The following is a 25,219-nucleotide window of genomic DNA, read 5'->3' on the forward strand; positions in this document are numbered from 1 at the left end:
GAAAGGAAAGAAACAGAGGAGCAAAGATGGACAGCAAGATGGTCACAAAGACCAGGCCCCAAGTATGTAGGAAAGGACAGAAACCAGGAGAAAGCAAGTGGCCACAGTGGCTTCTGTTGTCATGTCAATGCCTGGGTTGGCTTGGCTGATGTTCACAGATGCCAAAGGAGCCAGGACTCAGAGGGCTACGGTGGGGGCTTCTGCCCTCCAGGTGACCTTCCCCCACTGTGCCTCAGAATACCCCAGCTCCTACTTCCCAATACTGCCAGTGGGAGGAAGGGCCCGTGCCTGAATGCAGAGTTGTCACACTGTTCACCTCCCTCTTGAGACTGGAAGTTCATCTTGAGTATCAAATGACTTAGGAGATCCATGTTCTGGGGATGGCCTTGCTTTTGACTTTCAATTAGTCTTTCTACTCTGGGCCTCAGTTTCCCCACCTGCATATCTAAGCATTAGATTTGGTGATCTGTCGGCATTCACAAGTGGAGGGTTCTGCAGATGGGCATGTTACCTCCAGCTCCAGTCCCCTGGAGACCTAGGGACCTCTTTTTTTATTTAGTCCACATCACTGTCTGCCAGGCACCTTATCACTGATGATGGCATTTGTTTATGTACTTAATTTACTTTTGAGACAGAATCTTACAGATCCCAAACTGGCCTTGAACTCCCTCTTTATTACTGGGGATGGCCTTGAACTTCTGATCCTCCTACCCTACCACCCAAGGGTCTAGATTACAGGAATAGGTCGCTATACCCAGTTTGTGTTGTCTGGGGATCAAACCCAGGGCTTCTTGCATGCTAGGCAAGTTCTCTGCTGACGGAGCCATCCCCCAGCCCAGCAGTTAGTTCTGTTTTTACACTGAATCTCCTGATACAGTGTTATTACTAGCCCTGTTTTGCAGAAAAGGAAACCAAAGAGAGATTAACTCGGTTGGTCAACAGATCTCTGATAGGGAGGAAGGACAGGGGTGATGTCTTGAAACTGTTTTAGCAGCTTCCTAGTTAGAGGAGGCTGACTTTCCCCTGCCCAGCTATGTGACCTTTCAGTTGAAGTTCCTGCAGTAAAGGGGATGGAACCCAGGCTCTTTTGCATGTTTGTCATGTGATCCACTTCTGAGCCATACTCCTAGGCCAACGCTGAGGCTTCAAAAAATTATTACTTTTTTTTTTTTTTTGGCGGGGGGTGGGAGGCATTTGAGTGAATAACTTTTGAGAGTTGGTTCTCTGACAGACTTCAAGCAATAAGACTTGGCAGCAAGCACCTTTGCCCTCTGAGCCCTCTCAGGGACCCAACCCCGAACCTTTCTCATCCTCAGGAGCCTATTTCAAGGAGAGCAGCAGCCGCTGAGGGGACTTGGGCTGAGCGCTTAGCTCAAAGCTCTGGCACTCATTGGCAGTTACATGGTTTCCCCCCCTTCCCTCGTTTCTGGAACAGCTTTGTAGTTAGCTCTAGCCTGCAGTCCTCTCGGGGATCTGATGGCCTCTTGCATGGTGGGGCCGGAGCTTTTGTTGTTGAACCCACAGTGCCACAAAAGCTGAGGAACTGAAAAACCTCATTCATTCATCTACTCTCCAAATACTCAGTTACTCCACTCCCCAAGACACTGAATGGCTGCTACTAGGCGGGGCAAGCGCACCCCTGTTTCTCACTCCCAAAGCCACTTGCAGGTCGGTACTCACCCCTTCATGCTGTCCCGAGGCCCCGGCTGCAGGATGTGGCTGCAGGATGTTCTTTTTATGAAGGACTCACCCTACCCAGAAATCCCCAGGCTCCGCCAGCTGTTTGGAAGCCTCTTAGCTACTGCTCTAGCTTGCTCAGGGGACTTCTTGGGTCGATGGGGGTGGGGGGAGGTAAGCAGAGGCCCTGGGGTGCTTGGCTGAAGGAAGGCTGGCTATCTAACAGGGTGGGGTAGGCAGGGTGCCTGATGGGGAGGAGCAGGGGCTTGCTTCAAGCCCAGCTTTTGCAAATCACATGCAAAGCTAAGGAGGTATACCTGCTAGACCCGGTGTGACAACGCGTGACAAAACCATCTGTCCTTGTCTGGTCAAGGATGGGGTGGAGCTGTCAGAAGGGAAACTCCACAAAAGCTGGGCTGTGGATGCTTCCTGAGAGAGGGAGTTGAGGCCTAGAGGGACCTGTCTGTCACTCCTGCCACAGGTTACTTAGGGACCCCCAATCAGTCCAGGGAGGAGTTCCATGTCTGCCTTCTGTTTGTCAGTCTTCTTGAACCCTAACTAACCTCATGCCTTCTGGAAGCTTCCTCCTGTGTGCAGATAACCTGAGACTTTCCACCCTGATCCCTGGGGCCATGTTTGGCTCCCTGGGCCTGAGCTCTCAGCTGTTAGCAGCTAGTCATCTGTTGTTATTCATATCTAGCTGGGCTCCACCGGAGGACCAGTGAGTACTGAGGGGCGCCCTCAAAGAGAAGGCAAACTTGCCTGTCAGGAGAAGGGACTGCCCAGGGCTGCAGGGTCAGGGCTTTCCCCTGTGCCTGAGTGAAGGACTGAAGGACTGGATATCTGAATGACTGAGCACAGATTGGGAGGAGCTGGTGGCTCCCCATGTTGTTGCTTTACGGCAGCCAGTATGAGGACACGGAAAGAAGGGAAACTGAGCCACAGGCCCAAAGGTTTTGGAGATTATTCCTCTTGGCAGCTGAAGTTGAGAGGCCAGGGGCCACATCCTGTTCAAACCACACTGGAGGCCTCATCTTCGGTGCCTGTCACCTCCGCAGCGTGGTGGTTCTGTCTGCGGCTGCTTTTATGAGCAGTGGGTTTATGTAGTCTCTGCTGATGTTAGCAGAAGTAACTTTCTGTTGTCACTTAGATCCTGGCCGCTATCCCCTAGGCAACTCACCCCCATGGGGTGAGGCTGCAGGAGACATGGTGATATCTTTTGTGACAAGTGACAGGTTCTCTTCCACTTCCTGTTCGTGGTATTGGGAATGGAGCCTGGGCCCTCACACATAACAAGCTAGTGCTCTGCCATTTAGCTACATCTCCAGTCTTCTTTGAACTTTTATTTTATTATTTTCTTGTATGTATTCTGCATGCATGTCTTTGCACCACCTGCATGACTAGCGCCCTTGGAGGCCAGAAGAGGACATCAGATCCCCTGGGATTGGAGTTACGGATGGTTGTGAGCTGCCATGTGGGTGCAGGGAATTGAACCCAGGTCCTCTAGAAGAGTGGCCAGTGTTCTTAACCACTGAGCCATCTCTCTAGACCCTGAACTTTCATCTTGAAAGTATCTCACTAACTTTCCCAGACAAGCTTTGAACTCATTCTGTAACCCAGGCAGGCCTTGGACTTTGAATTCTTCTGTTTCAGACTCCTGAGTGACTGGGTCCTGATCCACACCAGGCTTCCCTTAGATTTGTTGTTGTATTGAGACAAGTTTCTCTGTGTAGCCCTGGCAGTCCTGGAACTTTTTTTTTAAATATTTATTTTATTTATTTATTATGTATACAATATTCTGTGTGTATGCCTGCAGGCCGGAAGAGGGCACCAGACCTCTTTACAGATGGTTGCCAGCCACCATGTGGTTGCTGGGAATTGAACTCAGGACCTTTGGAAGAGCAGGCAATGCTCTTAACCACTGAGCCATCTCTCCAGCCCAGTCCTGGAACTTTCTATGTGGATCAGGCTGGTCTTGAGCACAGAGATCTGCCTGCCTCTGCTTCCCAAGTGCTGGCATCAAAGAGGCATGTGCCAGCTCACCCATCTCCTTCATAGATCGCTTTTTTTAAAAAACACACCTGCCTGTAATCCAGCACGTGGGAGGCAGAAGTGGGAGGAGCAGGATTCAAAGTCTTTCTCAGCTCTGTATAGTGAGTATGAGGCCAGCCTGGACTGAAAGAGACTATCATAAACAGCAAACGGACTAAACTAAAAGCAAAACAACCCCACAAAAATCCAACAACTAATAAAAATGATTATATCAACAGAGTTAATGATAATATTACTGGCGTTTTGAGATATTCTCACTCTGTAGCCCCAGACAGCATAGACGTTTGCCCCGGCTAGCCGACTGGCAGTCCTCCCAAGCGATGGGGTTACTTTTCAGGGGAAATGCCAGAGCCACAGCTGTGGCAGATAAACACCAATGTCTACTTCTTGCGAGTTGCCGTTACTTTCCTCCTGACTTTTGTTAGACTTGGGTTTGGTCTCTGAGGGCACAAATCCCTACACTCGTCATATATGAGAGGCAACAGCGCCCTCTGGTTTCCAAAGCCCAGACCCACAAAGGGAAAGGACAGGAGGCGAGGCCCCGAGGAAAGTCAAAGTCACGTGACTCTACACCAGGGCGCTACCCCAAGTGTCGGGCTAGTCTGACTCCGCACACCTGTTCAGGAAAGTTATGCTCTTAGGAGCCTGGAGAGACGCTGTCGCAGAGTCGAGAGCATCAGGGCCTGTACTGGCCGGAGCAAACCTAGATGGATGAGGGCAGAGTGCAGCTGGAGCAGGAAGGAGATAAGGCCATTTCCAGAGAGTTCGGCTGCACTAATCAAACGTCCACCGAATGGAGGAGGGAACACACATTTCCATAAGCCACGCCCAATACCTCTGCCTGGCTGTAGGAGGGCATTTTTAGCGGGGTGTTTTGGAGCGGGACTGCCAGGTGAGCTCCTGGGTAGCAGGAGACCCTGAATTCCCTTCCTTGTCCTGCTCCCTGACCCTAAGGCAACCGCTATAATGGCCCCTGGCAGCCGCGTTCCTGATAAACCCAGATTTTTCTGAATGAGGACGGTGAAGAGGGCATTTTAGATGTGCTATCTCTCATTTGATTAGCGTTCTTCAAGTAAGAGGGTAGCATCTAGGAGGGAATAGGAGGAGGGGGGAGCGGGAACTTGGGTTGGGTATATAGTAAATAATATTTTAAGATTAAAAAAAATTAAAAAAAAAGAAGGTAGCACCTAGATCGTTTTTGTGTGATGAGGCTGATGTACAGAATTGTTCAAACCCTGACCTCTTTCTCCTGCCCCGGGAAGTCCGTCTGATAGGAGCTGCAGAAGCCAGAGCCCCCACGTGCTGGATTCGCTTGGTAGAGAAGCACTGTGAGCTGGAGGAGAGGGCCACCCCGCCTCCACTCATCATAAGGTAGCCATCGGTGCCGGCAGCCTGCTGGAAAGTGGTCCCGGGCCAACAGGTGGGAAACAGCAAAGGCGTACGGAGAGTGGGTTAAAAGGAGGCAGGCTTTGTAATCTGCTCTGAGCATGCTTTGTAAGGTCCGGCTTGACACAGGCGATTTGAGAGGCAGCTCGGGGCATTGGTGCCAGACTGGGGTGTCTCTCACCGTCAGGGAATTCTCCAGGAGCAGCTCTGTGGGCATTAAAACAAACAAGCAAACAGACAGGCAGGCAAAAAAAAAACCACAGGACTGGAGAGATGACTCACTGGTTAAGAGCAATCGGCTGAGGACCCCGGTTCAGTACCTACCTCTCTCATCAGGAGACTTGCAAGTATCTGTAGCTCCAGTTCCTGGGGTTCCTACACTCCTGGCTTCCACGGTGGACACTGCACTTGGGTGTGTGCATTCCTACCAGTAGAAACACTCACATACTCACGGTTAAAAATAATAAAAGTAAATCTTGGAAAAAAAATGTAAAAACCTACCTCTTACCTCAAGGGGGATAAGAGATCGTGTCTTCTGGCTTGGGAACACAGACTTAGGAAGTTTTTACTATGGTAACAGAACTAGGTAAGTCATGGGCAAATGCATTTTTCATACAGTGGGGAGACACATAACGTGGACGGTTACAGCGAATTGAGACCTCTCTGCTGTAGGCCTCAGAAGCTGTCTGAGTCGGGTCGGGGAAAGGTGGGGGATCTGTTCATACGTTCCCAAAGGACCCACCTCGTCGTGATGTTAGATCACACGTGGAGGTGGGCAGCAAATGGCTGTTCAAAGGGAAGGCTCAAGATGGCCAAGATAAAGTGTAGCTGTGACTTGGGCCTGCAACATTCCAACCAAATGGTGAAACTCGTATCAGTTCAGCTTTTGTAGGTGCAGCTTCTCTCCGAGGGCTCTGTTCACACTGTCAACTCTGGAGATGACCAGGAAGCCGTCATAGCCCACGACTTAGCACTCCGCACCTCTGTATCCACCTTCTCAGTGAGCAGAAGCGACGCACGCACGCAAGGGTTCAGTGGGAGCAAACAGCAGGAGAGCCAACCTGGGGCAGGCGCCTGCACAAGGGATTTGCCTCTAGATGCGGCTGGACTCTAATTTGGAATTTAGTTCCCCTGAATACACTCTCTCTGAAAGGAATGTGAGTGTGTGACGTGGGATTCCCCTCTGTATGCTTTGAATATGTTTTATTCCCATTGGTTATTAAAGAAGCTGTTTTGGCCAATGGCTTAGTAGAGTAAAGCCAGGCGGGAAATCCGAACACACACACACACACAGACACACACACACACACACACACACACACACACACAGAGAGAGAGAGAGAGAGAGAGAGAGAGAGAGAGAGAGAGAGAGGGCGGAGCCAGGGAACCTCCATGCAGCTGCTGAAGGAGAAAGATGCCAGCTGCCAGCTGCCAGCCAGAACCTTACCAGTAGGCCACAGCCTCGTGGTGATTCACAGATTAATAGAAATGGGTTAATTTAAGATGTAAGAGTTAGCTAGAAATATGCATAAGCTGTTGGCCAAACAGTGATGTAATTAATAGAGTTTCTTTGTGATTATTCTGGTCTGGGCGGCCGGGAAATGAACGAGCAGTCTCCGCCTACAAGTGTGTGTGTGGCCTTACAGAACTGACCACTCCTGTCTCTGTGCCCTTGCACGCCTGTAATACGACTCATTGCTCATCTGTCATTGTAGGCAAGCAAGCAGCACATGTATCCCAAGTCAAGAATGGGTGCGCGTCAATGTTTTCAGCAGCCCCACCCCCCGAAAGATGATGGGCCAGGTGTGGGGTACACATCTATAGTCTCAGAACTTGACAGGCTGATGCAGAGGGATGGAGAGTTGGAGGTCAGCCTGTATTACATATAACCCTGTCTCAGTAAAGCAACCAAGTGGGTGTGGTGGTGCACACCTTTAACCCCAGCATGCTGAAGGCAGAGGCAGGAGAATTTCTGTGAGTTTGAGGCCAACATGGTCTACATATTTAGTTCCAGGACGTCTAGGTCTATACAGAGAGATCCCGTCTCAAAGAGAGAAAGAAAAAGAAAGAAAGGGAGAAACCAAACTAAACAACCAAAATGACAAACAGGCAGGGAAGGTGGCTTGGTGAGTGAGAGTGATGGCTGAGCAGGCGCGAGGACTGAGTTCAGCACCCCAGCATTGCAGGCACTGTGATCCCAGCACTCCTGCAAAGATGGGTGGTGGAGACCAGAGAACCCTCGGAAGCTCACGGGATGCAGAGAAAACAATAAGGAGACCCTGTCTCAAAGGAGGCAGGGGGCCAGGCCTGATGCTCAAGGCTGTCTTCTTATCTCCACATACGCATCTTGTGCACACAAAACCACCAGTGGCTCAGCCACAAAGGTGGTCCTCAGAGGCACGAGAAGAGACGCCGCAGAAGAAGCTGGACAAGAAACAACTCCCCTCCCTCATCCCCCTGCTTCCCATCCTCCTCATTATCCTCATTCTTTTCTGTTGATTTAGTAAGATTTATTTATTTTATTTATGTGTATGAGTATTTTGCTTGCTTGTATGTCTGTCGTGTGTATGTGTGGTACCTGTGGAGGCCAGGAGAGGGCATCAGATCCTCTGGAACTGGAGTACCAGTTGTGAGGCACTATGGAGGTGCTGAGGATAGGATTCTGGAAGAACAAGATGGCTCTTAACCACTGAGCCATCTCTCCAGCCGCATATTCTCATTATTCGTTGTGTTATTCTTGTTCTTCCTCTGTGGCTTTTTAACCCTTCTCCCCACTGGGTGTTTTCTTGGGTCTTGGGAAATGTTAATGTGTATGGGTTTTTCCTGGTTAGTGTGGTGGGGGTGGAGTGAGAGAGGATATGAACAGGGCTTGGAGGAGGGGAAGGTGCAGTTCAGGACGTCCCAGTCAGCAGTCAGAAGGGCCCTGAGGACTCTGGTCCTCCACGTTCCTGGGGCTGATGATGGTTTGTGTGTCTAAGTTATGTAGTTAGTTGGTTCCAAGCTTTACCTTGAGATGCTTAGTATCAAACTCAGGCCAACCTGAAACTTATTCTGTGACCCATCCTGGTTTCTAGCTCAGAAACCCGAGCCCTCCTGACTCAGCCACTCAGCTGTTAGGATTTCAGGTGTGTATCACCACACCTGCCTGGACAAAGAATTTCTGTTTCAATTTGATCTGGGGGAAAAAAACAAAAAAACAAACAAACAAACAAAAAAAACAAAACCAAAAAAAAAAAAAAACAGTTCAAGAAAAGATCCAGAGAAGGGTGGGGTTGGACGCATGCTATGGCCACTATTAGTAGTTTCTCTAGAATTTTTGGGGCGGAAAGACTTGAGATTTCCCTCGAAGTTGTATCTGTAACACAAACCACTTTCCACCCGATTGCCTAGTTTGGCGGGTTCTGTGGGTCGGGTCAACCACTAAGGAAAACAGTTTTCCCAGATGACCACAAGGGGGCAGCGCAGACCACACTGTCAGTGTTACAGCCCAGAACAGTGGAAGCTAAGGGCAAAGCTTGGCCAGAGAACGCAGGACCAGGCAAGAAAGGAGAATAATATACCAGCAGTTTAGCTGGGTGTTGAGGTGCACATCTTTAATCCTAGCACTTGGGAAGCAGAGACAGGCAGATCTATATGAGTTCAAGGCCAGCCTGCTCTATATATGGAATTCCATATATATGGACAACCAGAGTTACATAGTGAGTCCCTGTCTCCAAAAAAAAAAAAAAAAAAAAGGAGAACAGCAGCTAGGGAAGAGTTAAGATGGAGGGCTTTCTTTCTGCCCACAGATCACGATCTTGATTCTACTTTCTTATTTATAGACAGGGTCTCACTATGTAGTCCGTGGCTGACCTAGAATTCAGACTGCCAGAAAACCTCTGTCTCCTGAGCCGAGGGCTGGGACTGAAGCTGTGAACCACCATGCCCGGATGAAGTCCCTCAACCTCCATCGGGAGACAGAGGCAGGATCCCACCTCAGGGCTTTTTCTACCAATTCGTTCATGCCTGGTGTACTATACTTCAGTGTTAACCCATCTGGTGGAGTGAGAACAGCCTGAGCTGATGTCTGCCCACGACAGACCACAACAGACCTGGCTCCGTGCCCCTGACCAGCTGTCAGTCATGAGTGGCAAGTGTAGGAGTGAGGTTTCTATGTCCAATTCTTCCTAGCTTGGCTCTGACCAGAGCGGAGACCTAGGTCGCCTGGTTAAAGATTGGCCAGGTATGCGTGAGAAGCTCAGGCCAACTCCAGTCCACGTGAGGTCAGATTGGTCCATGACCATTAGACCACAATCAATAGATCAGTCCTGAAACTTCACAGGAAGCTGAACCTTGCTGACCTTGGATTGGAGAAGTATGGTGATATCCACCGTTGCCTCTGAGGGTTTATACATGTGGTACCCAGTGCATCAGTCCGTGCTCTCCAGAGGAACAGCAGTGCTAGAACGAATACATATCATGAGATACAGTTAGCTTAGACAATAAGGGCTGTAAACACCAGCAAGAAGTGAAGGTGGAGCCGGGTGTGGTGATGGTGGTACACACTGGGGAGGGAGAGGCAGGAGGATCTCTGTGAGTTTAAGGCCAGGTCTACAGAGTGAGGCCCTATCTCCAACCAACCAACCAGTCCCACAAAATCAAAACCCAAAAAAACAAAAGAAATGACGCCAACAGGAAAAACAGTGGCTTCTTTTGTTTTGTGGTGGGTATTTTGGCTGCACGCATGTCTATGCATCACACACTTGCCTAGTGCCCCAAGAAGCCAGAGGATCTCTTGGAACTGGAGTTACAGCAGTTGTTAGCCATCACGTGGGTGCTGGGCATCAAAAGAGCAGCCAGTGCTCTTAATCACGGAGTCATCTCTCTAGTACCACCCCCACAGACCTCTTCATCAGCTGCCCTCCACCAGCTGCTGCCTATCCACTCTGGGGCCATGCAGAGATGTGTTTCGTAGTTGATTCCAGATCCAATCAGGTTGCTCAAGATTAACCACCAATATGTGCCCCTTGCACAGCAGTGGTTAAAGTCCAGCCACTTTCTGATTGGATTTGAAGCCTGCTAATAGCTCAAAGCTGGCAAGCTCCTAGGCTCTGATGAGATCACTGCTACTGTAGTTTTGCTGAATGGATGTGTTGTCAAACTGCCTTCTAAATGTTTTTATTTATGGCCATGGATTAGGGCTCTCCCCACTTTGAGAGAAGCTTGTTTTACAGTGGGCAGCAGTCAATGCCGAGACGTAGAACTGGTCAAAGTGCTGAGCTGAGGACGTGATAGGGTGCTGCTCACAGCAGCTCTGGTTACCTGACAAGACCAGGCCAGTCAATGCTCAGTCATAAACGGGAGAGGGGATCATGAGGCCCCATCCTTTTCTGATGTTGACAGTCAATGGTTCCTGGAGGAGGCAGAAACATTTTCCCTAGTGGTGTAGCTACTTGTAAGTTTTCTATGCTCCTGTAGAAAAAACCTGACACCCGCGCTCATGGAAGAAGGAACCCTAGTCAAAGTCATTGGGGCATGTACACACACACACACACATACACAGAGAGAGAGAGAGAGACAGAGACAGAGACAGAGGCACAGAGAGAGAGACAGAGACAGACAGAGACAGAGACAGAGAGAGAACAAAACAAGCAACTCATGAAATCAGAAGAAAGACTGGCAGAGAAGAGGAAGGGAATCAGTGGGAGTCGAAGGTGATGGGAGAGGGTGGTGGGGGAATATTCTCAAACACATAAAACACACCTATGGCAATGTCATAACTAAAACCTGTTACCGTGTATGACTAATATGTGACACAAAAACATTATCTATCACTTGTTGGTTCCCAGCTGCTCAGCCCTGAAATAATCAAACAGAAACTTTTGATTATTTAAAACAGTGCTTGGCCCATTAGCTCTAGCTTCTTATTGGCTAACTCTTACATATTAATTTAACACATCTCCATTAATCTCTGTAATGCCATGTGGCAGTGGCTTACCAGGTAAAGTTCTAGCATCTGTCTCTGGCGGGGCTACTTGGCTTCTCCTCACTCTGCCTCCTCTCTCCTAGCATTCAGTTTAGTTTTCCCCTCCTACCTCTGTTCTGCCCTGCTATAGGTCCAAAGCAGTTCTTTATTAACCAATGGTATTCACAGCATACAGAGGGGAATCCCACATCACTATCATGCCCAGGGAGTCTTCCATTTGGTTAAAGGCTCTAGAACGTGGTCCATGCCTCTCAGACTGGAGCCATGCCTCTTCTCTCAACAAGGAGTGGAGAAGAAGGCCGCTGCTCCCTTCTCTCCAAGAGCTGGGCTTTCCTCCTCCTTAGTGGGCTGTCTCGGAGCAGGGGCTTTCCTGTGGAACTCTGTCCCCTTTTCCATTTTGAAATATCTAGGACTGGGTTATGGCCTGATCAGTCTTGGAATCCTGGGGCAGCAGTCTCTCACTTTAGAATGAGATTGCCCGGGGTTAGAGATGTGCCCTTCTGAGTCTAGGAGATGAGCTGGTCTCCTCCTGTCTGGAATTCCTTGAGGAGTTTGCCTTGGGTTTGAAGATAGGCGGGTCATAGGCAGATGGAGCTCCAGAAAGGGGCTCCATTGCTCCAGAGTTTATCACAGGTTGGCCCTGCTTTCACCTCCTAAACTTTATTATTACTACTTTTTTAAAAGAAGATCTATCTTATTTTTAAAATGTGTGTAGTTGTGCGGGTGTGTGTCTTGTACGTGTGTGTATCTGTGTGTATGTGTGAGTGCTTACAGAGGTCAAGGTGTCTTGTCCTCTGGACATGGAGTTACAGGCAGTTGTGAGCTCCCGATGTGCATGCTGGGAAAGGAAACTCCAGAGGAGCAGTACCTGCTCTAAACTGCTGAGCCATCTGCCTGGAACTTTGTATGGAGCTGGCCAAAGTTAAGCACCATACCACATGAAGAGGGGAGGTTGTGGACCAAAGCACCCACCAGTCTTTCCACTTCCTCTTTTGCAAGTCTCCAAACGGTCCATACAGACGTTCCATTCAGGGATGAGCATTTCACAGTCACTTTGACCAGTTATTAGGAGCTCCAACATTATCTTTTTAAAATATATACTCCCAATATTTATTGTTTTCAAAGTCACAGACAACATGATATGACTCTCTAGGCTGTTAGTTCAAAAGACGACTAATGTCTTTGGAAATAGTTCTGGCTTTTTCTTATTTCAGAGAATCATAACTTGTTGGACATATTTAGTTGGAACTTTCTGAGTCTTAAAGAGAGCAGAAATGAGCTGAAGGAGCAAGCATGCAGATGGAATCCGACGTAGTAGCGCACGCCTTTAATTGCAGCCCTTGGGAAGTAGAGGAAGGTGGATCTCTGGGTTTGAGGCCAGCCTGGTCTACTGAGTAAGTTCTAGAACAGCAGTGCTACAGAGAGAAACCCTGTCTCAGAAAACTAAAACAAACAACAAACAAAACAAAACAATGACCATCCCCTTTCTAGAATTCTTTCATAATCCCAAATAGAAATTATATTCCTTAAATACCAAGTCAAAAAAAAAAAACCAAAAACAAAACAAAAGAAAACAAAAAACAACCCAGCTCCTTATTCTTGCCTTCTCTAAACCTATGGAAACCTCTAGTTCTTATGCAGATTTACCTACTTTGAGCTGACCAGTGTTCCTTTCTGTGAGCTGACCACATGTGTGAGTCCTTTCTCAGGGCTGTGTCCAAATGCCTCACAGGGGTCCACTTAGGGAGGAAGACTTTACAGGGATTACAGTTTGAGGAGATACTCTCCGTCATGGTAGGGAGGGTATGGAGGGGCAGGAGTGGTGTGGTCACATCATAGATAAATCTGTGTTTATCTTCCTGGGGGACTACTGAATCATTCTTCACAGAGGCTGAAACAGAGTGTATTTCCACCAGCAACATATGAAGGTTATACTTTTTCCACATGCTCCCCAATTCTTATCATGTTCCATTTAAAAATTAGTGACATCCTACTTATCAACTTGACAGAAACTAGAGTCACTTGGAAATAAGGAACCTCAGCTGAGAAACTGTCTCCCTTAGACTGGCCAGTGGGCATGGATATGGACATTTTCTTGGTTAATGATTGGTGTGGGAGGGTCCAGCCCACTGTGGGCAGTGCCACGCCCAGCCAAGTGGTCCTGAGTTGTGTAAGAAAGCACCAAGCCAGGGAGCAGTGTTCCTCTATGGTCTCTGCTTGAATTCCTGCCTCAAGGTTCCTGTACCTTGAGTTCCTGCCTTGACTTCCCTTCATGATGGACTCAACTGTACGTGACAAGTTGTGCCATGGATATCTATTACATTTATTTATTTATTGAGACAAGCTCTCACTATGTAGCTTTGGTTGGGCTTAAATGCATAAAGATCCTCCTGCCTCAGCCTTGTAAGTGCTAAGATTAAAAACATATGTCACTACATCTAGCTAAATTTGATTTTGTGGGAATAGGATTTTGCTATGGTGCCCATGCTTATGGTGAACTCCTGGACACAAGTGACCCTCCTATCAGTCTCCTGTATGACTGGGTTCACAGGTGTTTGCTACCCACCTACCTTATTGTGGTTTTCATTTATGTTTCCCTAGTGACTTATGGTATTGGACATCTTGTCTTATGTTCATTGGTCCATATATTTTTAGAGATTTATTTATTTTTATGTGTATGGATGTTTGGCAGTATGTATATATTTGTGTTCCATATGCATGCCTGGTACCTGTTGAGGTCATAAGAGGACATCAGATCCCCTAGAAGTACAGCTATAGACAGCTGTGAGTGACCATTTAGTTGCTGGGAATTGAACAAGGAGCCTCTGGAAGAGAAGTCAGGGCTCTTTAATCACTGAGCCATCTCTCTAGCCCAATTGTTTATATTTTTAAGAGAATCGTTGACTCAAGTCCCTTGTAAACTTTTGAACTGGGGTGTTTTTGAATTATAGAAGGTCTTTGCATGTCCCTGACATAATGTACATTTTATAATTATCTTCCGTCCTGTAAGTCCCTTTTCCTCTTTTGTGTTTGTGTGCATGTGCACATGTATGTGGGGTGTGCACGTCCAACTCCTGCATGTGCATTCAGAGGCCAGAGAAGTGTGTCAGGGATCCTACTCTGTCATTCTAAGCCTTATCCCTCTGAGACAGGATTATGTCCTGCACCTGTGAGCTGGCTGTTTGGCTAGGCTGGCCAGTAAGCTCCCAGGACCTACCTGTCTCTGCCTCATAGCTTTGGGGTTATAGGCAGGTATGGCCACGTCCCGATGTTAAACATGAGTCCTTGGGGTTCAAACCTAGGTCCTCAGGCTTACACAGTGATCACTTTTTGCCACAGAATCATCTGGCCAGGTCCCCGTCTTCACTCTCCAGTCAACCCACATACATCTGGGGTTGTGATTCTCCCCTCACCATGAAAAGTCACAGCTTCTAGTTTTTGAAGATAGGATATAGGGACGACATGTCCACCACAGGCTGGTTCCTTCCTCTCTGTTCCCTTTAAGTATTCAAAGATTGAAGTCCTAGAAGAAGGGAGGAAGAGAAAGCAGGAAAGAAGAGCCACATTAACTATGAGGAAACAGAATGAGGGCTGCTTGGAGTCGCAGGCTCAAGCAACCGAGGTTTATTACCCTACAGACCACACGAGTGAACTTTGAAAGCACTGTGTGAAGTGAAAAGAGCCAGTCACAGACCACACATCATGGGGTTTTTGTGAAATGGCGACAGTAGGCAAATCTACTGTCAAAAGCTGGATTGGCATCTGGAGGGGCAAGGGAGACAGGTTAGGAGGAATAGTCATGAATCTTAATGGGTATAGATATGGGGGTTATGACAGACAATACTCTAAAATTGATTGGAAGTGAATTATATGGTGAAAGAATTGTACTCCAAAAAAGCTGTGATTTAAAAAGAAGGGAAGGAAACAAAGTTGGTGGTCTGTGGATGCCTCTACCCAGCCTTGACCATCTTCACTTGGAAAAGCGTGGCCACGCCTGAAGGTGTTTGCAGATCGGAGGCTTCATGGTCAGCCCGTAGGTTGGTGTCAGGTCCACCTTGAGGCCTGGTGGCACACTGAACTCCAGCTGCTGCAGCAGGATGGCTAAGAAGAGGAAGACTTCCCACTTGGCCGGGGTCTCTCCAATGCACCGACGCTTTCCCAGACCAAAAATCATGACCTTATCACTCAGAGTCTTGTTGATGGCTGTGCTGTCCTCAGTAAGAAACCGCTCTGGACGGAACTCAAAGGGGTCTTCCCACTGCTGCCTGCAAGAGGAACACACAGGATCTGAGTGGGTGGGCTCTGGGAGGAAAGGGGAGCTATGTCTTCCCAGCTTCTGTGAGAACTTGGTGTTAGAAAAGACTGAGGGTAACAAGAGCCTGTGGGGAAGGTACCAGACTTGGTGTTTATCTCCTTTGGGATGGTTCTTTTGTGTTTGTTTGCTTCTGTGTTTAAAGTTGGCCTTGAACTCCATAGATGACCCCAGGTCACCTTGTTTGAGATTCTGACCCTTCTGCACCTACCTCCAAGTGCTGGGATGAAGGCCTGGGCTTCCATACCTGGTGCTGGGGATGGACTCAGGCCTTGGGCACAGTAGAGGGCACTCTACCCACAGAGCTGCACCTCCAATCATGGTAATGCTTCTGAAAAAAAATTCTCTCTAAAATGACCCACTGTAAGGAGAGTGGATTTTGATTATTTTTAATTTTTAAATTATAATTTTATTTATATTTTCATATGCATGTGAAGGTCAGAGGACAACATGCAGGAGTCAGCTCTCCCCTTCTACCTTGTGAGGTCTTGGGGTTGAACTTGGGATATGAGGTGTGGCGGCACATGCCTTTACCTGCTGCATGATTCCCATGATGCAAGATGGTGGTTTGGTTTGTTGTGTTGGTTTTTCAAGACAGGGTCTGTCCTGGAACTCTCTCTATAGACCAGGCTCTCAGAGAATTGAGAGGTCAGCCTGCTTCTGCCTCCCAAGTGGTGGGATTAAGGTGTGTTGGAACACAACCAAATGACTGATAGTGGTTTTATTAGTTCCTTTTTTTTTTTAATGGTTCTGGGAACTGATCCTAGGACCGTCCACATCACATACACTACCAGTGCTCTGATTCATTACTTGAAGGAAATAATGCTTTATCAAAAGGAAATTGAAAGAGGGAAAATATATTTCTCTCCCTCATATTCCCTGTATGCCTGTAGCAAGGGGGAATCACGGGCTTGCTTGGCTTATGCTTCCTTTATGAACTAAAAACTGACAATACAAATATGAATGGGTTCTCATGTCAATATGTCCTGGCCTGGATGGATCCCCTATCTACAAATTAGAGAGGAATTTTCCAAGGCGGTCAATAGACCGTTGCCATAATTCATATAATGTATCCTCATTATCCATCCAACTGGGACCTTGGAGCACAGGGAGACATTCTAGTCAATCTCTCCTTCTTTCTTCCTGCCTTCCTTCTTTCCTTTCCTCCCTTTCCCTCCCTTCCTCCCTCCTTCCTTCCTTCCTTCCTTCCTTCCTTTTTTCCTTTCTTGAGAGACGTGTGCAGCCTAGGCTAGCCTAAAACTCACAAAGAAGTTCAGACTGGCCTTGAACTCATTCTAATCCTCCAGCCACAGCCTCCCAAGGAGACTGGATTACAGGATTCACCATCCACACCAGATACCTAGTTAAGTTCTTCTGTACACCGAGTTTGAGGAAGTGGCTCTAAGTTTTGTTACTTGGGACAGGCTAGGTAGCAGTGAGTGTTGGTCCTTATATAAGCAGTTCCCGAAGGGACAGACAACCTTCCTGATACTGAGCTTTGACCGTCCCGCCAGGTCTAAGTACTCACTCGTCGTGGTTGACCTGCCACTGGTTTATGAAGACACAGCGCTCCTTAGGAATGTGGAAGCCATTCAGTGAGGTGTCCCTCGTTGTGCTGAGAAGAGAAGAGAGCTCTGTCTAGCTCAGGGCTTGGAGAAGCTGTGGTGTGGTGTGTTCCTCCCTCCACTGCATCCCAGTGTCTGATTACCACAGTCTCCAAATTCCATCCTGGAAGGTCATGTGAAGGGCAGGGAGCACGGGGGGGGGGGGAGCTAGGGGATTATCCTTCCTTTTGCCGGGATCCTGTCCTACAACTTCAACACTCCTTTATTAGACTTTTCTTGTGCCCAGATGTTGGCAGAGGTTTCTGTCCCATTCTGACCCAAAATGTCATTCAGTCACCAAGAAACACACAAAAACACACAGAGGCCTACATTACTTATAGACTATTTGGCCTATTAGTTCAGGCTTCTTCTTAACTAACCCTTACATCTTACATTAACTCTTAATTCTTGTCTGTGTTAGTTACATGGCTTGGTACCTTTATCAGTGAGACATTCTCATCTTGTTTCTTCTGTGTCTGGGTGACAACTGCAGATTTAGCCTTTTTTTCCCCCCCAGAATTCTCCTATACTACTTGCCCTGCCTACACTTCCTATCTGGCTACTGGCTAATCAGCAATTGATTAAATCAATATAAGTGACAAATCTTTACGGGGTACATGATCATTGATCCACAGCAGTCAGATGTGTACTGGGGCAGTCTCTGAAGCCAAGCAATCAGGGGATGGGCCTTGCCCTGGGGAGTCTGCAGATTTTGTACCAGGAATAACTAGCCTATGTGGTGGGCAGAGGTGAATGTTCACTCTCACAGTCAGGGAACTTGGGCTGTAAATCTTACAAATCCTGGAGGATGAAGCTCTACTTGGCCGATGGTCAAAAGAGGCTTCTAGATGGAAGAAGACTCATGTCTCAGGATTGACCTTTGGTAAGGGTAGAGTTTGGGAGCCAGATAAGTGGTTAGACACATTTCTGGGCTGAAGGTCTGGTTTAAGCAAAGTTGACAGGTATTTGGATTACCCTTGTGAGGGACTGTGAGGAGGGCCTGGCTGGAGCAGAAGATTCCATAGGGAGCAAACACAAGTGGAGGTGAGTGACTTCTGAGGCCACAGTGACTGGATTGGGTGGGGGTAGACCAGAGATTGTGAGGTCAGATATTGAATTACCATGTTCAGGAATGAGATACAGCCTGAGTTGTTCCCAGAAATCAGGAACAGGGTAGGTAAACAGTATAATAACTTAGGAAGCATAGAACAGGGAACTTACCTGTGGGGGATGGTAAAGGGGACAAAGGATGTGTATCGGAAGGTCTCCAGGATGAAGGCCTCCAGATAGGGCAGCTGAGGTCTGTCAGAAAACCGTGGTTGCCGATCCCTGCCAATCACTGTGTCTGCAAAGCACAGGCAGAGCTCATGGGGTGTTGTCTGCCCCACACACATGTGTCCTTGTTATACTAGGGTAACTCTATGTTGGCTATGTTTACTCACGTTTCTGATACCCCACTGTCCACCCAAAACTCAGTACACAGGTGGGGGATGCTATGTTCCTAAGACTTACACATAGTAGACACATGAACAGGTATGGTCCACCCACACCTTATGTGCACAAGTGGGGGATGCTATGTCCTAGGACTTACACATAGTACACACATGAACACGTATTTGTAAATCTACAAGTGACCTGGAGGCTCACGGCTTCTCTGACTTGAGGGTCGAGAGCAACACATACCCAGCTCCCTGTGGATCTTCCTCTGCACATTGGGCCGTGTCACAAGGAGCAAAAGGCTCCAGGAGATGGCTGTTGTGACTGTGTCAAATCCTGGGCAGCAGGGAGTGGGGAGAAGGAGAAAGGACAACAGGGAGAAGGAAAAGAATTTAGACGCGCTTCTCCATAAACAGAGCAAGCCCTGTCCTCTTGGGCTCCCACCCCTGTGTATCCTGAGGGACGGGCTGAGTCCTCAACAGAAACTTGAAGCCAAGCATGGTGTCTCATACCTAGAATCCCAACACTATGGAGTCTAAAGCATGAGAATTGTCACAAGTTTGAGATCAGCCTGGGTGGGATACAGAGATGAGACCTTGTCTCAGACAAAACAAGTAAGATGCAACCAAATAAAGCAAAGAAGAACCTATTTAAGACTGGTTTCATAGTCAGCTACTGGAATTATAAACCTGGACTCCAGGTTGTTGAACCCTTTTACTTTCCAGGTAGGGAAACCAAGGGCCCAAAACAATAAGGACTTGGTGGATTTTACCCAGGAGTTAATGGCACATCATGAGGTCACACTTGTCTGTCCTGTGCCACCTGCCATGTGGTTGGTGAGTTAGTAGATAGGGTTGGTATGGGTAAATAGCCACTGATGGAGAAAGGCATGGCTCCTACCAGCTCCAAAGAGGTCATTGACAATGTTGACAATCTTCTCCTGGGGGATTTGGACACCGTTGTCTTTGGAGTTCTCAGTGTGCATGAACAGGGCACCTGTGATGTCCTGAATATTGTTCTAGGGGAACCAAATTTAGAGGAACTTTAGCATTTCTAGAGCCAAAGGTCACACCATGCCCTATCCCATTTGAGATGTCCTCAGTGCCTAGGTTCTGCCTTGCCTTCCGCGCACTGGGCTGGGAATCAGAGTTATAAACTGGCATCAGCGCTAAATAGAGCATAGTCAATCAAGTGTCACCAACCCTTCTTCCCCTAACCACAGGGGTCTGGTTTCAGAGAAGGAAGAAGTATGTGTGAATCAGGAAAGAAAAGTGACCCGAAGCTGGAGTTTAGCCCCTGTTGAGGTCCATGCTCCTGCAGAACAATGGCCTTTAGATGAACAATACCCCATATTGCAAAGCTCTGCCAAGGCTCCAGTCACCTGCCCCTGTTTTCTGGAGTTAGGAGTAGCCCTGGGGGCAGGAGAGGTAGGGAACAGTGCATGACTGCAGGTCAGAGGTCTCTGAGTGGTCCTGAGTCTTCCTAGTACTTGAGAGGACATGGCAGTCCGAGTACTGTGGAGTAGGATGTGAAGAGATGTTCTCTGGGCCTGTGAGTGATGTGTTTACTCTCTGCCTCCCAGTCTCACCTTGTTGAAGTCTTGATAGTGCTCCTGGACGGTCTTCTGTAGGAACAGCACAAATTTATCATTGAAGTTCTTAAACCTCTTGAGGCCTGGGTTGGGCAGGTAGCGCAGGATGGGGAAGAAGTCCACAGCATTCCCTGATGAGACATTCTCCACAAAGTCGTTGCTGTTTTTCACGATGCTCAGCATCTCTTCGCTCTTCCGGGGGAAGTTCTTCCCAAAGCACATGGCTCCAATGACATTAGCCACTGATTCCACCACTAAGTTGACAGGTTCGAAGTGCCCAACTTCTTTCATCTGCTTCTGGAACTTGCTGACTAGATGGTTAGCCTCCTTGCTCACATGCTCCTCTAAGTAGCAAGAGGATGATGAGTTTGGGTCTGAAGCTATGGAGAAACTCTTCAGAGCATCCATGGCTAGGCGGCGGCGGGCAACCCACACAGGTCCAGTGTCTTGGTTAAAGGTTAAGCTCTGGCCATCAGTGATAAATGTGAAACTGTAGAGGTCTGGTCGGCCCTTGAAGTCATCTCCCTGCTTCACCAGGGCCTGCCGGATGGTGTCCAGGCCACTCAGCACCACCACAGGGGTGGAGCCAATGCGGATCTGCAGCACGTCCCCATACTGCTTGCTCAGCTTGGTCAGAGACAGGTGTGGGTTCTTCCCCAGGGTCAGCATATGCCCAATAATGGGCCATCCCCAGGGTCCAGGTGGACTCTTTAGACCTTTGGGGACCCGGGTTCTTAAAGCTTTGACCACATAAAATACTATACAGAAGATGGCAGTGGCCAGTAGTAGCTCTGGGGTCAAGGAGATGTCTTGGAACAATGCCATCTGTACCAGCTGCAGGGGAAATGGAAGGGTGGGGTGGTTTAGCACGGATTCTGAGCCTCCCTTTATTCCTTCACTCTCTCATTCAGTCGGGATACTTTCTGTTTGGCTTTCAGTCACACACCAGGACACTGAAGATTTATCTGTCATGTATCCTGTTCCCTCAGGAATTTGCCCTCAACCCATCGCAGAAGTCAAGGGCTGCAAAAGAGTCTCACAAGCCTTACGTTTCCCAACTTTAGTGTCTGAATTTCTACCCCAGGCTCTCCTGTCTATGTCTTCTCCCATTTCCATTTCTGAGACTGGTGTGGATGCAAATGAAGCTAAAGACATCTCCTCACCAGCCCCAATTACAGAGTTTTTGCTGGGCTTTCTACCAAAGGGTCTAACACAGTGTGGGCTCCCTGTTGGAGCCTTCTACACACCCATGGAACAGAAGATGTCCCCTTGCCCAAGCAACAGAAGGTCAGTGTCCCCGGAATCATAGCAATTACTGTGGTATTCCCCTTCCTCGATGACACTCTATCAATACCACAGGGTTATCTCCCCCCAAAATGAGTCTTCATTGACCTTCATGATTGGAGGTTGCAGTAAGCTAAAGCCAGGTCTAAGGCTCCCCAATGCCAGGAAGGTGTTCTCTTCTTATCTACTCACTCCAAACAACAGTTCTTAGAGACAGCCTATTTGAAACTGCTTAATTAAAGGGAGGAAGCCAGTAAGATGGCTCAGTGGTTCAAAGCGCTTCTTGCCAAGCATGACAACCTGAGTTTGATCCCTGGAATTCACATGGTGGAGAGAGAGAACTGACAATTGAGAGGTGTCCTCTGAGCTCTAGCATTCAGACACACAAACAACTGACAGATACACATACACACAGAGACAGACAGACACAGAGAGAGAGAGAGACAGAGACAGAAACAGATACAGAGACAGAGACAGAGAGAGAGGTTTAGAAAGAGAAGCCAAGATCTAGGGCTGAGAAGCAAGGAGCATAGCCTCAGATCTCCTTTTGTCCCTACAGGGTCCTCATTTCTCTATCTCCAATCGCATTTAGGATATAGAAGCTGATGTCATGATCAGAAAAGACATGCAGACATACCTAAATGGTAGGAGCTGGAGATCATAGAATTATAGGAGTAACTCCAGGACTTCTCGGTTCAGATGATTTGGCCTTTTATTACACCACCCTCTCCAGACTGGCCCAACTGTCCAGGTCACTTGATATCAAAGCTGGATACTGCACAAAGTTGGAAGGATCAATTCTTGGCTTTGGGTCAAGATCCCTCGTCTCCACCTTCTAGTCAAGTCACAGAAATAGTTCTTTGGGTCAGAATCTGTTCTGATTTCGTGGGGATAAGCATCCATGGCATTTTATGGTTCAGGGTGTAAGAATTAAGTCTGTGAGCAGGGCGGTGGTGGCGCATGCCTTTAATCCCAGCACTGGGGAGGCAGAGGCAGGCGGATCTCTGGGAGTTCGAGGCCAGCCTGGTCTACAAGAGCTTGTTCCAGGATGGGCACCAAAGCTACAGAGAAACCCTGTCTCGAAAAAACAAAAAAAAAATTAAGTCTGTGTACAGTATATACTTTTTTGCATTGTATCATAAATAAAGGGACAATCTAGACCCCAGGCCAGGCCAACCAGGGGCAGCTCATCATGTTCCCTGTGAAGGCAGAGAGGGAGTTGTATTATTCTACTGACTTTTCTCCATTGACAAACTACCTGATGAAAGTAAGTTAAGGAAGGAAGGTTGCTTTGACTCACAAGTTTGGGACACATGGCATCTGCAGCAAGGAGCAGAGAGAGATGCATGCTGCTGCTAGCTAGTCTCTCTCTCTCTCTCTCTCTCTCTCTCTCTCTCTCTCTCTTTCTCTCTCTCTTCAACCAGGGACTAAAGTCTAGAAATGATATAGTCCATGGTGTGGTACAAGTCAGAATGTGTCTCTGTGTACAGTTGAACTTTCTGGAAAGGTATGCCCTTGGGGCATCTTCTGGGTGACACTAAATCCCTTCAGGATGACACTGGAGATGTCTGTCTACCTCAACATGCCCACCATGTGGTGTGTGTGTGTGTGTGTGCGTGTGTATGTGTGTGTGTGTAATTGAACCTACATCCAAAAACATATTTGATGAGTCCAGCACCTAAATGTGTTTTGACTCCTCCCCCATCTTTTATTTTCTTTAGAAATTTGTATTTCTAAAAAGAGACTCTCTCTACACCCTCCTTCCAGTTTATGGTGGTAAGGAATTAAAAGTCAATGAAGAAAATTCATGGCATGAATTGCTGCTTATAGCAACCGGATTGGACTCATAGTCAGCATCATCGGGCAGGGAGGCAGGGGAAACAACAACAAACCAGACAAGTTCCAGGACCAAGAGACAAAAGAAAAAACAAATAAATGCAATGTGTCAACTGGATTGGAGTCTATATTTAACAACAAACAATTTTTAAAGTCACAGAAGACAGTTTAGGAAAGATAATTCAGGATTCATGGATATGACCAGAAGAATAAGCTACATTCTGAATGAATACCAGATTTCACAGATGGGACATGCAATCATGTTTACATCATATCTTAGTTACTGCTCTAGTTCTGTGAGAGACACCATGACCAAGGCAACCCTTAGAATATAAAGCCTTTAAATGAGACTTGTTTGCAGTTTTCGAGGCTTAGTCCATGCTCATCATGGCAGGAAGCAGACAGACAAGGTGCTGAAGCAGTAGCTGAGGGGAGCTTTACGTCCTTATCCATAGGCAGAAGGAAGAGAGTGATCAAGATTGGGCTTGGTGTGGAGTTTTGAAACCTCAAAGCCTGCCCCAGCGACACACAACTCCTCCAACATTCTAATAACATGCTATACACCCTAATTCTTCCCAAGCAGTTCCAGTGACAGGGAACCAAGTATTCACATGTGTGAGCCTATGGGGGTCATTCTCATTCACCCTGACATTTGTGGGACAATGTTCTTGTTCTTAGGAGGTTAATGCTGTCTGCCTTAGAGGTGGAGTTTCATGATGCCTGTAACCTTTCAAGTGGTTCTGTAGAAAAAGCCTAGAAAAACTACATGTTAAGATTGTTGAGATGCCTCAGTGGGTAAAGATGCTTGTCACCAAGCCTGAGTTGGATCCCAAGACTCACATGGGAGGAGGAATTGTCCTTTTTGATGTGGGATGTCTTTCTGTATATGTGTTGCTTTTATTGGCTAATGAATAAAGCTGCTTTGGCCATTGGCCTAGCAGAGTAAAGCCAGGTGGGAAATCTGAACTGAGATAAAGACAGAAAGTAGGCAGAGTCAAGGAGACACCATGAAGCTGTTGAAGGAGACAGATGCTCCGGAATTTTACCAGTAGGCCACAGCTTTGTGGTGATACACAGATTAATAGAACTGCATTAATTTAAGGTGAAAGGTTAGTTAATTTGAAGCCTGAGCTAATAGGCCAAACAGTGTTGTAATTAATCAAGTTTTTGCGTGATTATTTGGGCAGCTGGGAAATGAACAAGCAGCCTCCCTCTACACCTATGACCTTCACATGTGTGCCTTGGCACGTTCCCAAATTGGCAAATGTGTTCTCTCCCTACACACACACACAAGTACACAATAGATAAAATTTTAAAATGTTAAAACAGGCAGTGGTGGTGAACACCTTTAATACCAGTACTCAGGAATAAAGGTAGGCAGCAGATCTCCGAGTTGGAAACCAGCCTGGTCTACAGAGAAAGTTCCAGGACAGCCAGGGCTACACAGAGAAGTTCTGTCTCAGTAAAAAAAAAAAAAAAGTATCATTAACAATATATAAATACATGAATGCACACACACACACACACACACACACACACACACACATTCTGAGCTGTCAAGATGGCTCAGTGGGTTTAAGTGCTTGCTGCTAAGTCCAAAGACTTGGGTTCCCTAAAACTCATGGTGAAAGAAGAGATGAAGATATCCTGCAAGATGTCCTCTGACATCCATGAGAGCACCAAGGCATACATACAGACATACAGACAGACACACACACACAACACACACTAAGCTTCAGGACCAACTTGTTCAAGTGTCAAGGATGTGTTGTGGGATGTTTGTAAAGTGTGTGGTTTGCTGGGATTTGTGGAATAAAAGGTCGAGCACCAGTAGCTAGGCAGAGGAGGGTAGGTGACGCATAGAAGACTTCCCGGCAGCGAGAGAGCGCTGGGGAGAGGAAAGGCTGAGGCACACACCAGACAAGGAGGAAGCAGGGTGGGCAGCATGGAGATGAGGGAACAAGTCATATGGAAGAACGTACACCACAGAAATACGGGTTCATTCAAGTTCTAAGAACTAGTTAGGCCAGACAGGCTCCAAAGCCACAAAGAAACCCTGTCTCAAAAAAAAAAAA

General features: G+C 47.5%; 2 protein-coding genes across 2 annotated transcripts in view; both read right to left on the reverse strand.

Annotated features, from left to right (window-relative positions):
- Positions 1 to 14,650: 14,650 nt before the first annotated feature.
- LOC126507534 (cytochrome P450 1A2-like) overlaps positions 14,651 to 25,219 on the reverse strand; it is a 79,891-nt gene continuing 69,322 nt past the window's right edge. The window contains exon 7 of the mRNA XM_050152059.1: positions 14,651 to 15,028. The gene's annotated coding sequence lies outside the window, so the exon portion shown is untranslated. The remainder of the gene's footprint in view (positions 15,029 to 25,219) is intronic.
- Positions 14,690 to 22,093, reverse strand: LOC126507532 (cytochrome P450 1A2-like). The gene is made up of 7 exons (XM_050152056.1): positions 21,946 to 22,093; positions 20,022 to 20,858; positions 19,334 to 19,451; positions 18,680 to 18,769; positions 18,218 to 18,341; positions 16,921 to 17,007; positions 14,690 to 15,345 (listed from the first exon to the last, which is right to left on the reverse strand). Exons 2-7 carry the CDS (start codon positions 20,847 to 20,849, stop codon positions 15,051 to 15,053), a joined length of 1,542 nt encoding a protein of 513 aa, XP_050008013.1. The 5' UTR covers positions 20,850 to 20,858; positions 21,946 to 22,093; the 3' UTR covers positions 14,690 to 15,050.

This window comes from Alexandromys fortis, unplaced genomic scaffold, assembly GCF_014885135.2.
Source record: "Alexandromys fortis isolate MF-2015 unplaced genomic scaffold, M_Fortis_MF-2015_v1.1 scaffold_70, whole genome shotgun sequence".
NCBI lineage: Eukaryota > Metazoa > Chordata > Mammalia > Rodentia > Cricetidae > Alexandromys > Alexandromys fortis.

What these genes read in the sequence shown, in the direction of transcription:
- LOC126507532 (XM_050152056.1), bottom strand. Translation starts at nt 20,849, where the DNA reads ATGGCATTGTTCCAAGACATCTCCTTGACCCCAGAGCTACTACTGGCC. An exon ending in GAAGATCCACAGGGAGCTGG is followed by an intron (nt 18,342 to 18,679) that starts GTATGTGTTGCT and finishes TGTGCTTTGCAG; the next exon opens with ACACAGTGATTGGCAGGGAT. An exon ending in CCCTTTACCATCCCCCACAG is followed by an intron (nt 17,008 to 18,217) that starts GTAAGTTCCCTG and finishes TTCTCTTCTCAG; the next exon opens with CACAACGAGGGACACCTCAC.